The sequence below is a fragment of the Lutra lutra genome, chromosome 15, assembly GCF_902655055.1.
Source record: "Lutra lutra chromosome 15, mLutLut1.2, whole genome shotgun sequence".
NCBI classification, from domain to species: domain Eukaryota; kingdom Metazoa; phylum Chordata; class Mammalia; order Carnivora; family Mustelidae; genus Lutra; species Lutra lutra.
In genome coordinates, this window is record NC_062292.1 from 55758039 (window position 1) to 55771633 (window position 13595).

Sequence of the window (13595 nt, forward strand, 5' to 3'; positions counted from 1 at the left end):
ATTGTATGTATCATCTCTTTAGTTAACTTTAATATGGAACATTTTCTCAGTTTTTCTTTGATTTTCATAACCACCTTACTTTTGAAAATCACAGATCAATTATTTTGTAAAAGTTCACTCGATTTGGGTTTGTCTGATTTTTTTTCTTCTTGATTAGATTCAGCTTATGTATCTTTGGCAGAAATGTCACAGAAGTGATCCTGTAATCTTTTTTAATGCATCCTACCAGATACTGCGTAATTTTGATTTGTCCCATTACTGATGGTAACTATTTGGATTGTGGACTAAGATAGTTTCAGCTAGACTTCTCTACTGTAATGGTCTCTTTTTTTCCCTTTGTAATTAGTAGATATTTTCAAAAGTAGGTGATTTGACACTGTGTATGTATTCCATTCCTCATCAGTTTTTCAGTTTATTTATTATGCATACCATTATGGACTCATAGGTTCCTATTCAGTGGGTTAACATTACTTATATTACTTATGTTCATGCTAGCGTTGTCTTAGATTTGTCCAATGGGAGCCACTAGAAGATTTTCTTTTGTGTCCTGATGATCGTAATACTTTCCTGCTTTCCGATGCACACAAAAAATGTTCTAGGCTCATCTTTTTCTTTTTCCACCCAAGCTCTGGAGTCATCCATTTCTCCAAAGAATGCTTGGTGCTTTCAGTGGATGCTCATGCCATTGGGTGTTGCCACTTTCAGGGTCTCACAAGTGGACAGAGCAAGAAAAGATGTGTATATATGCTTTGTGTTCAGTCTGCATCTCCACTTCATTTATCCATCCATCCGTTCATCCATCCATGTATATATTGAAATCCATGTGTTTACATTGACAATTCCATTTCAAATCCAGCATCACAGGATTAACTCTAGTTTATCTCCTTTTCCTTTTCTAATGCTGCTGAACCTGGCTCTCATTATCTTTCATATATTCACTTATTTGACCAATCCTTCTGTATATAACAAAAATTCTGTCACCGTAACCATAACTGTCCTCTCTTTTATGGATTCCTTTTTCCTGGAGTCTGTGCTCCACCTTTCCATGTTGGATTATCACTCATTCACCAGTTTGGATACCCTTTCCATCATTCTTGGGTTCTTACTCCCTGTTCCACCCATCATTCTTGGGTTCTTATTCCCTGTTCCACCCAACCTTGTGGAGGCTTTCCTCACCTTTCCTTGACACCCAGAGTTAGGCCTTCTGTCCATGGGAACACTGTCCTTAGATTGTGACATCTTACCCCAGCCCAGGGCTACATGTAGATAGATGCCCACCTTACCTACACAGGCTTAGCTGAGCCACTGTAACTGTACATCGCCCAACACTCTCAACCCTCTAGCACAGATTCCTGGTTTCCTTCCCCACTGCCAATTTCTTTAGGACTTAATTGTTCAGGAAATGAAGAGAAGGTAGAAGGAAGAGGTAGAAAAGTAAATAATCAAACATTTTGCAAATATATTGTGATTCTGCATGTTAATTCCTACTTTATGATCTAATACATATGTATTTATAACTCATTATTCATTGAGCTATGAAATAATAATAATAATGAGGACTATTAATGAAAACAAAACATGGCTTCTAGATTCTAAAATGTAGTTTATATTTTTCAACTAGTTATTGACCTCTTACTAGGCACATGAGTGATAATTAAAACACAGTATAGATTAAACATAGTTTCTGCCTTTAAGAAGCTTGACATCCTTGAGACCTAATAGTGAAGTGAGAAGCAAAAACTGTTTTGCACATCAATATATTTCACAATGTGGGGCAGCTAATATTGGAATTTTATTCCTAGTATCTAAAGTAGTTAAAAGTCATATGGTAATGAGAAGCAAAGAAGATTGGGTTTTTAATCTAGTTTTAATTCAGGAGCTAGTAAACATAGGTCAGACTAAACAGTATGTTGATGTGTAAAATGTGTATTTTCTGCACATTACTGGAAAGACATTTAACTACACATTTTTTTTCATTTTCTATTTATTGTCAATTAATTTCCAGCCGCTAATGATACACATGAATATAGTGTTATCTGGGGTTATAGTACTTATTTCTAGTTGATGATAAGGTGATTGGAAACTTGCAGCTTTTTTCAATGTTTTATTACATTCCTGGTAATACTTTTGGTCTTTCATCATTATTAATTCATTTAGTATTCATTGTGATAATACTGGTCATAATAAATTTATTTCAAATTCATGTAGATGTCATATTTTATTCACTGCTATAGGATTTTCATTGTAATTTGGAACTAATTAATATACCATTAAAATAAAGTGTTACCCACATTTTTCATTTTAAACACAAAAAGTCTAGCAGTTCATGACATATTGTATGAGTATTCAGCATCCCAGTGGTAACCCAAGTATCTGTAAATTTCATTTTTTAAGCAGTTAAAAAAAGGGCAACAGAGAAATGTGTATGGAAGTTGAATTACAGCATAGAAATTAAAACTTAGCAGTAAGTTAACTACTAGTTATTTTAAAAATATTTCCCTTTAATTAAGATGTATAGTTTTTATTAGTGTATCTGTGCTTATGTTTATATACATTGGTGTTCATAAGTTTAAGAAGAAATAATTTAATCTTCTTCTTGACTATATATTATGTGTTAGCATTATTACCAGAAGAGATTAGAAAACAAAGTCAAAACAGAAATATGATTGCTTATTCCGCATTTCTAATGACAATAATAAGTGAAGTGTAGGTTCAAGCTATACATTAGCTTAAAAGTATTAGATGTATTCGTATATCTTACTTGAATATTTTTCTCTTCCTTTTTAAAAAAAATATTTTACCTATTTATTTTATTGAGAGAGAGGGAGCATGAGCAGGGGAAGGGGCAGAGGGAGAAGCAGACTTCTTGCTGAGCAGGGAGCCCTTTGGAGGCTGGATCCCAAGCGCCTGGGATCATGACCTGACCTGAAGGCAGACGCTTAACCTACTGAGCCATCCAGGCACCCATCTCCTGTTTTGAAAGACTTGTTGATTATTGGTGGGGTAGGAAAGACAAGTATTTTCAGTATTTCAAATAAAGTATATTAAAAACAAGGAAAACAGATCTATAATCATATTAAATGTTAGGTTAAATACCCATAAAAAGCTGTTTTATCTCATCATGAATTTCACTTCACATCAGCGTTACTAAATAAAATTTTTTCCTTCTTCACACTCTATCATCTTTGAATTGCCTGCTCTACTGGACGTTGTATTACTGTATCTTTTCTATTTTTGCTATAATGACATTTTATATTTTGCACTATCGTATTTTACTGGCTGGGATACGATTTTAAAAGAAAAAAGATTCCCTGTAATGCTGCAACTCTTTGAAACACTGACCTTGTCTTCATGACTTCTTCACAGCATTTGGTACTGCTCAACCATGGTCTCCCTTCCTGCTACCTTACTATTAACTTCTATGACACTGCAAAATACTGTCTCTTAAAATTGAGCTTTCTTTTTTCTTTCCTTATTTAATGTCCTAAACTTTTGTGAGCTTTTTGTTCATATAAATGAAAATTTTCTGTATGTGTTTAAAGGCTGAATTATTTACCAGCAATATTATGAGTTCCTATTGCACTCCATTCTCACCCATACCTGGTATATCTGAAATTTTTGATTTTTTAAATAATTTTTATTAACATATAATGTAGTATTTGCCCCAGTGGTATAGGTCTGTGAATTGTCAGGCTTACACACTTCACAGCACTCACCATAGCACATACCTTCCCCAGTGTCCATAACCCAACCACCCTTTCCCTCCCCACTCCCCCCAGCAACCCTCAGTTTGTTTTGTGAGATTAAGAGTCTCTTACGGTTTGTCTCCCTCCAGATCCCATCTTTTTTCATTTTTTCCTTTCCTACCCCCCAGACTCCCCACTCTGCCTCTCAAATTCCTCATATCAGGGAGATCATATGATAATTGTCTTTCTCTGATTAATTTGTTGCGCTCAGCATAATACCTTCTAGTTCCATCCATGTCATTGCAAATGGCAAGATTTCATTTCTTTTGATGGCTGCATTATACACACACACACACACACACACACATACATACATACACACACCACCTCTTCTTTATACATTCATCTGTTGATGGACATCTAGGTTCTTTTCATAGTTTGGCCATTGTGGACATTGCTGCTATAAACATTTGGGTGCACATGCCCCTTCGGGTCACGACATTTGTATCTTTAGGGTAAATACCCAGTAGTGCAATTGCTGGGTCATAGGGTAGCTCTATTTTCAACTTTCTGAGGAGCCTCCATGCTGTTTTCCAGAGTGGCTGCACCAGCTTGCCTTCCCACCAACAGTGTAGGAGGATTCCCCTTTTTCTGCATCCTCTCCAACATCTGTCATTTCCTGACTTGTTAATTTTAGCCATTCTGACTGGTGTGAGGTGATACCTCATTGTGGTTTTGATTTGTATTTCCCTGATGCGGAGTGATGTTGAACACTTTTCCATGTGTCTGTTGGCCATCTGGATGTCTTCTTTGTAGACTTCAACTCTATTACAAAGCTGTAATCATCAAGACAGTATGGTACTTGCGCAAGAACAGACACATAGATCATTGAAACAGAATAGAGAGCCCAGAAATAGACCCTCAACTCTATGGTCAACTAATCTTCGACAAAGCCCGAAAGAATGTCCAATGGAAAAAAGACAGTCTCTTCAACAAATGGTGTTGGGGAAATTGGACAACCACATGCAGAAGAATGAAACTGGACCATTTCCTTATTCCGCATACAAAAATAGATTCAAAATGGATGAAAGACCTCAGTGTGAGACGGGACTCCATCAAAATCCTTGAAGAGAACACAGGCAGCAATCTTGTTGACGTCAGCTGCAGCAGCTTCTTCCTGGAGACATTGCCAAAGGCAAGGGAAGCAAGGGCAAAAATGAACTATTGGGACTTCATCAAGATCCAAAGCTTTTGCACAGCAAAAGAAACAGTCAACAAAGCCAAAAGATAGTTGACAGAATGGGAGAAGATATTCGCAAATGACATATCAGATAAAGGGCTAGTATCCAAAATCTGTAATGAACTTATCAAACTCAATGCCCAAAGATGAAATTTTTGATCTTTTACTGTAGATGTTGATGTCTTTTCATATCTTAGTCCCAGTTTATAGACTGATGCTCTTCTATGACACAAAATTTTAATATTCTATTTGAAAATGGCTTACATGCACTCTTCCTTTTATTTTTTTTCCCTTTCTTTTTATTCCTCCTCTTTCACTTTCCTCCCATCTCCTATTTTTATCCTTCCTTCCCGTGCAGTGATGGTTAAGAATCCAGCTTTTGGAGCCAAACTATGTAGGATAAAATTTCAGCTCTGACATTTATTAAGATGTGACCTTGGACATATCCCTATACCTCTGTCTCCCTTAGTATCTTCCTTTGTCAAATGGGGATAATATTTTAATGTTGTGAGTAGGTATAGTGATAGAAGCACCTGTGTGGCAGTCTTCACAGGGATTAAATATGTCTGTAATAGACATGCTATTCCCCAAGAGAAAGCAGCTTTGGTAAGTCGTAGACTGTTAGGAGAAACATCAGTTCCCTCTGGAGACACTGGGGATGCATGTGGGAGAAAGGGGGTAATATTGTGGATTTTTGGATTTTAAAGTTTAGTGGAAAGACCATTGTCAATCAGTCATGATACATGACTGTTTTAAATATTAAGAGCTATTGGAGTATACGGTGGTAAGGCCTACCGTGGTCTGGGGAGTCAGGGAAGGCTCGGGGGAGCGAAATACTTCAAGCTGTTCTCTCTGCCATGTGGAGCACAATCATTTGAACCAAGAATATGGTTTATACATGTCTCTCCTGTAATTTTGTAGATGTAGAACAAACATACAATGATGATAGCACTTTCATTTCTTAATTGTCTAGAGTGTCCTCTTAACCTTACCGATTTGTGTAATTCTCTCTGCTACTCTTCATATCTGGATCACTGACCGATGCATAGTTTTTGTTTTCCGTTTTGCTTTTATGAGTCCTTTAGAGTCCTTTCTAGGTCACTCTCTTTGCTGCTTATCTAGGACTATAATCCATGTACTTGTTTCTCCAGCGTTTTGCCACTGACAGCGTTAACTGCTCATCCTAGTTTCTTTCTCTTAGCCAACTTCATAGTATTGTTTAAGAATTTTATTGCTTGAGGTTTTTTTTCCCCTTCTGTTTCTGTTCTAATTATAACATATAAATTTAATGAAATCTCTATAGTTAATCCAGAATATAATGACCACAAAAAAATAACCTGTCCAAGGAAACACTATTTTGAGGGAATTAAAAGAAAATTAAGAAATAAATGGTTAGCCATTCTTTAGTCATTCAGCAAACATAAAGTGCTAATTAGGTGCCAACCAGCGTTCTAGGAAAGAAATTACTTTGTGGTACACAGTAATTGCCTTAAGCAATATCATATCTAATAGGGATGGGGAGGGAGAATTATAATGAGTGGTAAAATTAAAAAATGGAGATCTGTCTTGACTAAACCTGTTTTTGCTGTAAATCAGTAAAATCTAACAGCTGAATTTCTTGTCTTTATAAGCCTATGGCCCTGCCCCTGTGTTAGCTTAAATGGAGTTTCTGAGAATTCTATCTAGAATAAGCACTCTGGGATGGATTCATGTTACTTAGAGGCAGTTCAGTTAACTGATGCATTGAGTCAAATATGCAGGCATTTTAATCTTGCATGATACGTGTAGTGGCATTCAAATAGTAAAGTCAAGTAATTACAGTTTTAAAATAATGAAAAAAATGCATGTTGTCTTATTTCCTTATGAGAATCACTGGTAAATTAATTAGTTGCAAAATAGGTGATTACAAAAATGAAAGAAAAAGTAAAGCTGCTGAAAGCACATGGCCTCTCAGAGAAAGGTTAATTTTAAAAATATAGCTCATGATTTCTGAAATGCTTTATTTCATATTTTAATTTTATTTAAAATGACATTTGAATTATAATTATAATTTTGGAAGAAATTAAAGGTTTTAACAGGTTGATTTGCTTTGGAATTATATTAGTCACTAATGAAATGTTTTAAAAAATTTCTTTTTAGTGTTGTAGATGTATTTAGGAAAAAGGAGTATGATGCAGCAGTTAAAATCCAGAGCTGGTTTCGAGGATGTCAAGTTCGGGCATATATCAGGTATATGATTTTGTTATGGGAATGTCAGATATATGATAAAAACACACTCCTTAGAAAATATGATTTATTCATGTAAGTGTTGATTACACATAAGCTTTTCCTTATAATGAACTTGATAAATTATATGATGTCTTTTTTTTTTTAAGATTTTATTTATTTATTTGACAGAGAGAGATCACAAGTAGGCAGAGAGGCAGGCAGAGAGAGAGAAGCAGGCTCCCTGCTGAGCAGAGAACCGGATGCAGGGCTTGATCCCAGGACCCTGCGATTATGGTCTGAGCCGAAGGTAGAGGCCACCCAGGCGCCCCTGTATGATGTCCTTTTTTTTTTTTTTTTTAAAGATTTTTATTTATTTATTTGACAGACAGAGATCACAGGCAGGCAGAGAGGCAGGCAGAGAGAGAGGGGGGGAAGCAGGGTCCCTGCTGAGCAGAGAGCCCAATGTGGGGCTAGATCCCAGGATCCTGGGATCATGACCTGAGCTGAAGGCAGAGGCTTTAACCCACTGAGCCACCCAGGCACCCCTGATGTCCTTTTTAAAGAAATAATTATTTCTGGTCTTTTCTTATATATCAAAAAACTAAATTATATCAACCATATCTCTAATTTAAAAAAATACTCAATATCATAAACACACTTGATTAGATTCTTTCCTTCTAATTCCATAGGGTATGACAAATGACTGGACTTTATTTATAGCAGTGAATTCACTGATTGTTAAGAAAGGAAAAACAAAATAAAATAAAACAAAGGAAGTTGTTCCAGTCTTCTCCAGCATGTTGATCGATAAGGGCAAATGATATCAGAATGCTGCCGTCCTGATTGTAAAGAGACTGAAGCTGATCTCCTTATCGTAATCGTTCTCACTTTTTCTTCAGCACTCAAACTTTCCTTCAGTCTCTCGCAATTCTGAAAAGCATTGCCCTGGATAAGGTGGAAGAAGAAAAAACCTAGTACATAATAACTCATTCAGATGATCAACTGGGGATTATATTGTATAGTGCCTTCTGTTAGCTTGTGGGAGCCAGACTTGCAGATCAAAGTGCGAAGATGAGATTTCTCTTTTGGCCCCCCCCCATACCAACGAGGAACATGACAACAAAGAGAGTATTTTTTTAATTCAGCGGATCAACATGTCATTAGCTTGGATTGACTGGGAAATATAAGCATGAAAAAGGAAGTGTTTCCTTACCTCAAGAATTACTTCTAAGTACTTACGATGACTAATACCAATATTGCCTGGCTTCTCTCTTGTTCCTTTGACCTGTTTTATAGTCTTAACATTCAAAAATATTTCCAAGAATTAGTATTGAGGAGTATTTGAAATTTAAAGATATTTAATCATAAGCCCAAAAGGAATACTGAATATATATTTCTGTCCCCTTTTTTACTTTTAGAAATGGTTAATTCTATTGAAGAATGATAGCTCTATCCTTTAAAAGTACACAAAAATTTGCCTTTGAATTTGAGTTCTTGAATTGTAGAAGATACAGTCTAAGAAAAAATTTAAACAATAATCTTGTTCAAGGAAGCATACTAATAAGTCTGTTTTTCACCCAGGTATTTACATAGAGTAGCAACTGTTATTCAAAAATGGTGGAGAGGTTACTCAGGCAGAGAAGAGTATCGGCTACTTGTAAAGGTAAATATTATAAAATTTATGTATTTTAGCATTTGAATTATACAATGTACTGTAACTTTAGTCATATTTACCTGCAGCATGGAAGTTATTGCTATAAATATTTACATAAAAAGAAAATTGGGCTTGGGACACCTGGGGTGGCTCAGTTGGTTAAGCCTTTGGCTCAGGTCATGTTCCAGGGTCCTGGGATCGAGTTCTGTGTTGGGCTCCTTGCTCAGTGGGGAGCTTGCTTTTCTCTCTGCCTCTGCTGCTCTGCCTGCCACTCTGCCTCCTTGTGCTCTCTCTCTCTCTCTGACAAGTAAATAAATAAATAAAATCTTAACAACAACAACAAGAAAATTGGGCTTAAATTTTAGAATGAGACCTCTTCTGAGAAGCCTTTTCTGATTTTCCATGGAGAATTGATGACTCATTTCTTCATACCCAGATGACACCAGACATTTTCTTTTTGTTAAAGTAACTTTCACAGTGTATGTATTTATGTGCACTTATTTGTCAATGATTTTCTCCAGGTTTTAGGTGGTGAGCCCTTTCAGGGTAGGCACAGCGACTTGTTCATTTTTGGGCCATCAACATTTAGATTAATCCCTGTTTCATAACATAGTCAGTACACATTAAATGAATTAAAGTGGCCAAAATTAATTCTACAAAATATAAAAATAAGGTGATTTTAGCATTGTCTGTTATTGGCTGTGGGGATATCGGCTGCTGGGATATTTTGAAGATTTGCCGTAAATGTGGTATACCACAACCATCTCTATGCACGGATAGTCTTGTAGAAGTATATGGTAGCATGCCAACTTACACTTCAGCTAAGAGCTTTAGGATATTAAGAAAAAACATTTTTTTTAAATACAAAATGAGAAAGTGGCCTTTCTCTAATCAGTGGCCTACTTCATTTATTTTTTGGTTTGTTACTATTTTCGACTATAATAACGTAAATTTGTTTTTCATTTGTTCTTGATTAGTTGCATCTAAGTGAAATTAAAAGATATAGAGAGGGAAAGATAAAAGTAAGTAGGTAAGTAAGCGATAAGCAATTTACCTTTAGTGAAAAAAACTTTAAAGCATGTTGAAAAAGTATAGGAACTGTTTGGAGGAAGAGCCTACTATTTTAGATTTAGTGAAACTAAGTATTCAAACAGTAATTCTGCCCTGAACTTTCTGTAACTGTTGGGTCTCTCTTATAGCTAGTTTTAAAACCACAGTGATGCTTTTATAGCTCAGATGCGTAACCAACTGAACCACCCAGGGGGATATTTCAAAACTCTGTGTGTGTGTGTGTGTGTGTGTGTGTGTGTGTGTATCTTCTTTCTCATCAAGCTTTTTTACACTAGGTTTAGCATTCACTGAGGGCTTTGTCCAGAATCAATTATATTTGTTAAATAACAATTTTCTAACTCTGTCATTTCTTCTACATTTACTTGTTTGCATGTTAGTATAAGAAAAAGCTCTTTTCTTTGTTTGTCCTTTTTAAAATTTTTTATATCAGTATGAACTCATGGATTCCTGTTTTATTCAACGGGCTTTAATAAATTACTGTCACTAATTGGTTTGGTGCTCAAATTGATTTGGCCAGCAGAAGCTCCTTCAAACACACTTTTTTTTTTTTAAAGATTTTATTTATTTATTTGTCATAGAGAGAGAAGCGAGAGCGAGCACAGGCAGACAGAGTGGCAGGCAGAGGCAGAGGGACAAGCAGGCTCCCTGCCAAGCAAGGAGCCCGATGTGGGACTCGATCCCAGGACGCTAGGATTATGACCTGAGCCGAAGGCAGCTGCTTAACCAACTGAGCCACCCAGGCGTCCCTTCAAACACACTTTTAATAGAATCAGATTACTTAAATGGGATGATCAAAAAGTTAAGGTATTTTCTTTGGAGTGCTGAGTGATCTTTAGCCCCATTATTCATTCATAGTTGGGGGTCTATGTCAATGTATAGATAAAACAATAAAATATATGTATGCATATGGCTTTCCATGAGCATTACTGACTTAACTTCCATTGCTGGAATTGCTAGTTACAAGCCACTAGTAAGAAGGTTATGAATGACTGAGACCTCTTTTATCAAATATACAAGAGTATAAACATTTCAGGGGCTATTGTCAATGTATTCAACTTGGGAATCTGTATTTATTCTAGTGATGTTGAGGTTGCTGAAAAGATATTTTTAAAAATTCATATAAAGATCCATTCTAGGAAATTTGTTTTGTTACTTTAGTGTCTTAACTGAGTTTGGTCAAAAAGAATATCACTCAGCATGATCACTAAATTATTCTCCAGTTTTGGATCTAATTATCTTTGAGCTCTTGGGGTAAAAATTATAGAGATTTTCCTCATTTAGATTGGTTCTGATAGTTTTTAAGTTTGTTAAGCTATAAGCTATTTTAGAACAGGTCTGATTTATTTACTCCTTTTTTGCCATTATGTATTCAGGACCTAACATAAGGATCATAAGGATCTCAAATAACATAATTGGACCTCAATAAGTAATTATTGAATGAAATTAAAATAGCTGCCATTTACTGATTGACTACTATGACTAAAATATTGTAGCAAACATTTTTTTAAAAAGATTATTTATTTATTTATTAGAGATCACAAGTAGGCAGAGAGGGAGGCAGGGGGCGGAGGGTGGATGGGTGGGCAGGCTCCCCGCTGAGCAGAGAGCTTGATGTGAGGCTTGATTCCAGGACCTGAGATCATGACCTGAGCTGAAGGCAGAGGCTTTAAATTTAACCCACTGAGCCACCCAGGCACCCCTGTAGCAAACATTTTTGTGTTTAATGTGTATTCCAACTAAAGTCTCACACAAGTCCTATGAATATTATCACTGTTGTATAGATGAAGGATTTTAGTCTTAGATATGGTTACTTCCCCAAAGACATACTGTTAGTGATGTGTGGAGAAAAGTTAAAACCCAATTCGATGGGATTCCAAAACCCTTATTTACTGAAGCTGATAGGCAGTTGAAATTCAGCTCATTATTGAAGAATTCCCTCCTTTGGCTTATACAGAAGTCCACGAAGCTTAAGTAGTGCTAACATACCAGAGATCCCCACCTTTGTGGAGTTTTATTCAGAGGAGGTCCTTTGTCCTGGCCCATGTATTTGATCTTCAAGGTTCATCCTTTGAGAATTCTGTGACTGGTGGGCCACATAAAGGGAATGGGAATTTTTGTTAGAGTCAATATCCCGATATCCCTAGTACTTCCAGTCCTGTCTCCTTCACAGGTGCCACCAACTTTAGTTCTAGAGTTTTAGCCACATTGGAACACTGGAAAAAATAAAATTAAGGTGTTAAAAAAAAAAGAAAAAGAAGCAATAGTAATGCCAAATGTTATGTTTCCTTATTTTAAAAAGCTAATGCCCAGCTCTTCCCCAGGCATGTGGAATCTTTTATTTCTCTTTCTCTGCCCATATCTCTCCTCTTACTATCTCTCCCATTCCAGCATAATTTCTCAGAGCTCAGGTTTTAAGAAAGTGAAGCTCAGTAGGGAGGCACAGTCACACATAAGCCATCTGAGGCAAGAACGCATGAAAGGACCTGCTACTTTCTTGGGTTGGGGGGTAGGACAGGAATTAAAGAAGTCTACAGGGATTGTTTAAGTCTACATTAATTATCCTGTCACACACATTAGTACACATTGTCACACACATAGTCTGTAGTAACTGTGTTTAAATCGTCATTTCCCAAATTTATTATGCATATATATATATTTTTGACCTAATAGCTATATACAATAATAACAATGCCACAAGTGAGGTTTGAGATTGAGAATGAGCATGGTGTGATAGGAGGCAGGAGGGATGTTGATCTGGGTGGCTCAAAGAATTTGGGGACTAGTAGAAGGTTGCTGTGAATGTGACTTTTAAAAAGTAATTTCCTACATTTTAAAAGGAATTTCTTGTTTAAAAACTTTATATTCATAATACCCACTGGGTGTGGTGCATAAACAATGAATTTTGGAACACTGAAAAAAAAAACCTTTATATTCATTATTTAATATTTTCCAACAATCTGTTAAGTAGAAAGTGCATGTGTTATTTTCATTTTATAGATAGAAAAATGGGAGCTCAGGAAGATTTGGTGGTTTGCCTCAAGTTCTCAGTTTCTGATCCATATAGATCCACATACCAACTCCTTATTAAAATCTCTGTGTGTCCCTCAGGTACCCCAAACCTGTTCCTCCTTATGTATTCCTTCATTCAGATAAATGATACAACCATTCAACCAGAAATCCAGTCATCCTAGACTCTCCACTATCTCCTTCTCGCTACCCTTTATTTCCTATCAGCCATCAAACACTTTCCATTTCCCCTCATAAAAGTCTCTTGACTTCAGTCCAAAAATCATCATTTTACTTGCATGCCTACGGCCCTTGCCGTAGCATACTACAAAAAGTTTACATCTTTCATGTGACATGTCAGGTTTTTCATAGTCTCTGATTGCTTTTTCTCTAACCTCGCTTCTTGCTACATCTGTATAAAATATACTTTGGACACATTAAATCATTTGCCATTGCCAAAATATGCAGTGTCCTACAAGGTTTTTACAAATGCCCCATACCTTGCCTAGAATGCCCTCACTCCTTCACTCTGACCTGCCTCCCATTGGTTCAGAGCCCTACTTACTCTTCCAGACTTGACTTAAACATTCACCTTCCCTGATCTCCTGAAGCTGAGTGTACAATCGTGGGGGACTGCAGACACCAGGTGTGCCTTCCTAGCTTTTTCATGTAGGCATTTGTCCCACTGTACTTCATCTACATCTCTTATTTGACTGGGAGCTCCTGAATG

At 36.4% G+C, this 13595-nt stretch overlaps 1 protein-coding gene across 4 annotated transcripts in view; it reads left to right on the forward strand.

The window, feature by feature from the left end:
- SPATA17 (spermatogenesis associated 17) overlaps nt 1-13595 on the forward strand; it is a 179844-nt gene that overhangs the window by 6789 nt on the left and 159460 nt on the right. For all 4 annotated transcript variants that reach the window (XM_047705765.1, XM_047705764.1, XM_047705762.1 and 1 more), the window contains exons 2-3: nt 7066-7155; nt 8716-8797. In XM_047705765.1, the coding sequence (XP_047561721.1) occupies nt 7066-7155; nt 8716-8797 (172 nt within the window). The remainder of the gene's footprint in view (nt 1-7065; nt 7156-8715; nt 8798-13595) is intronic.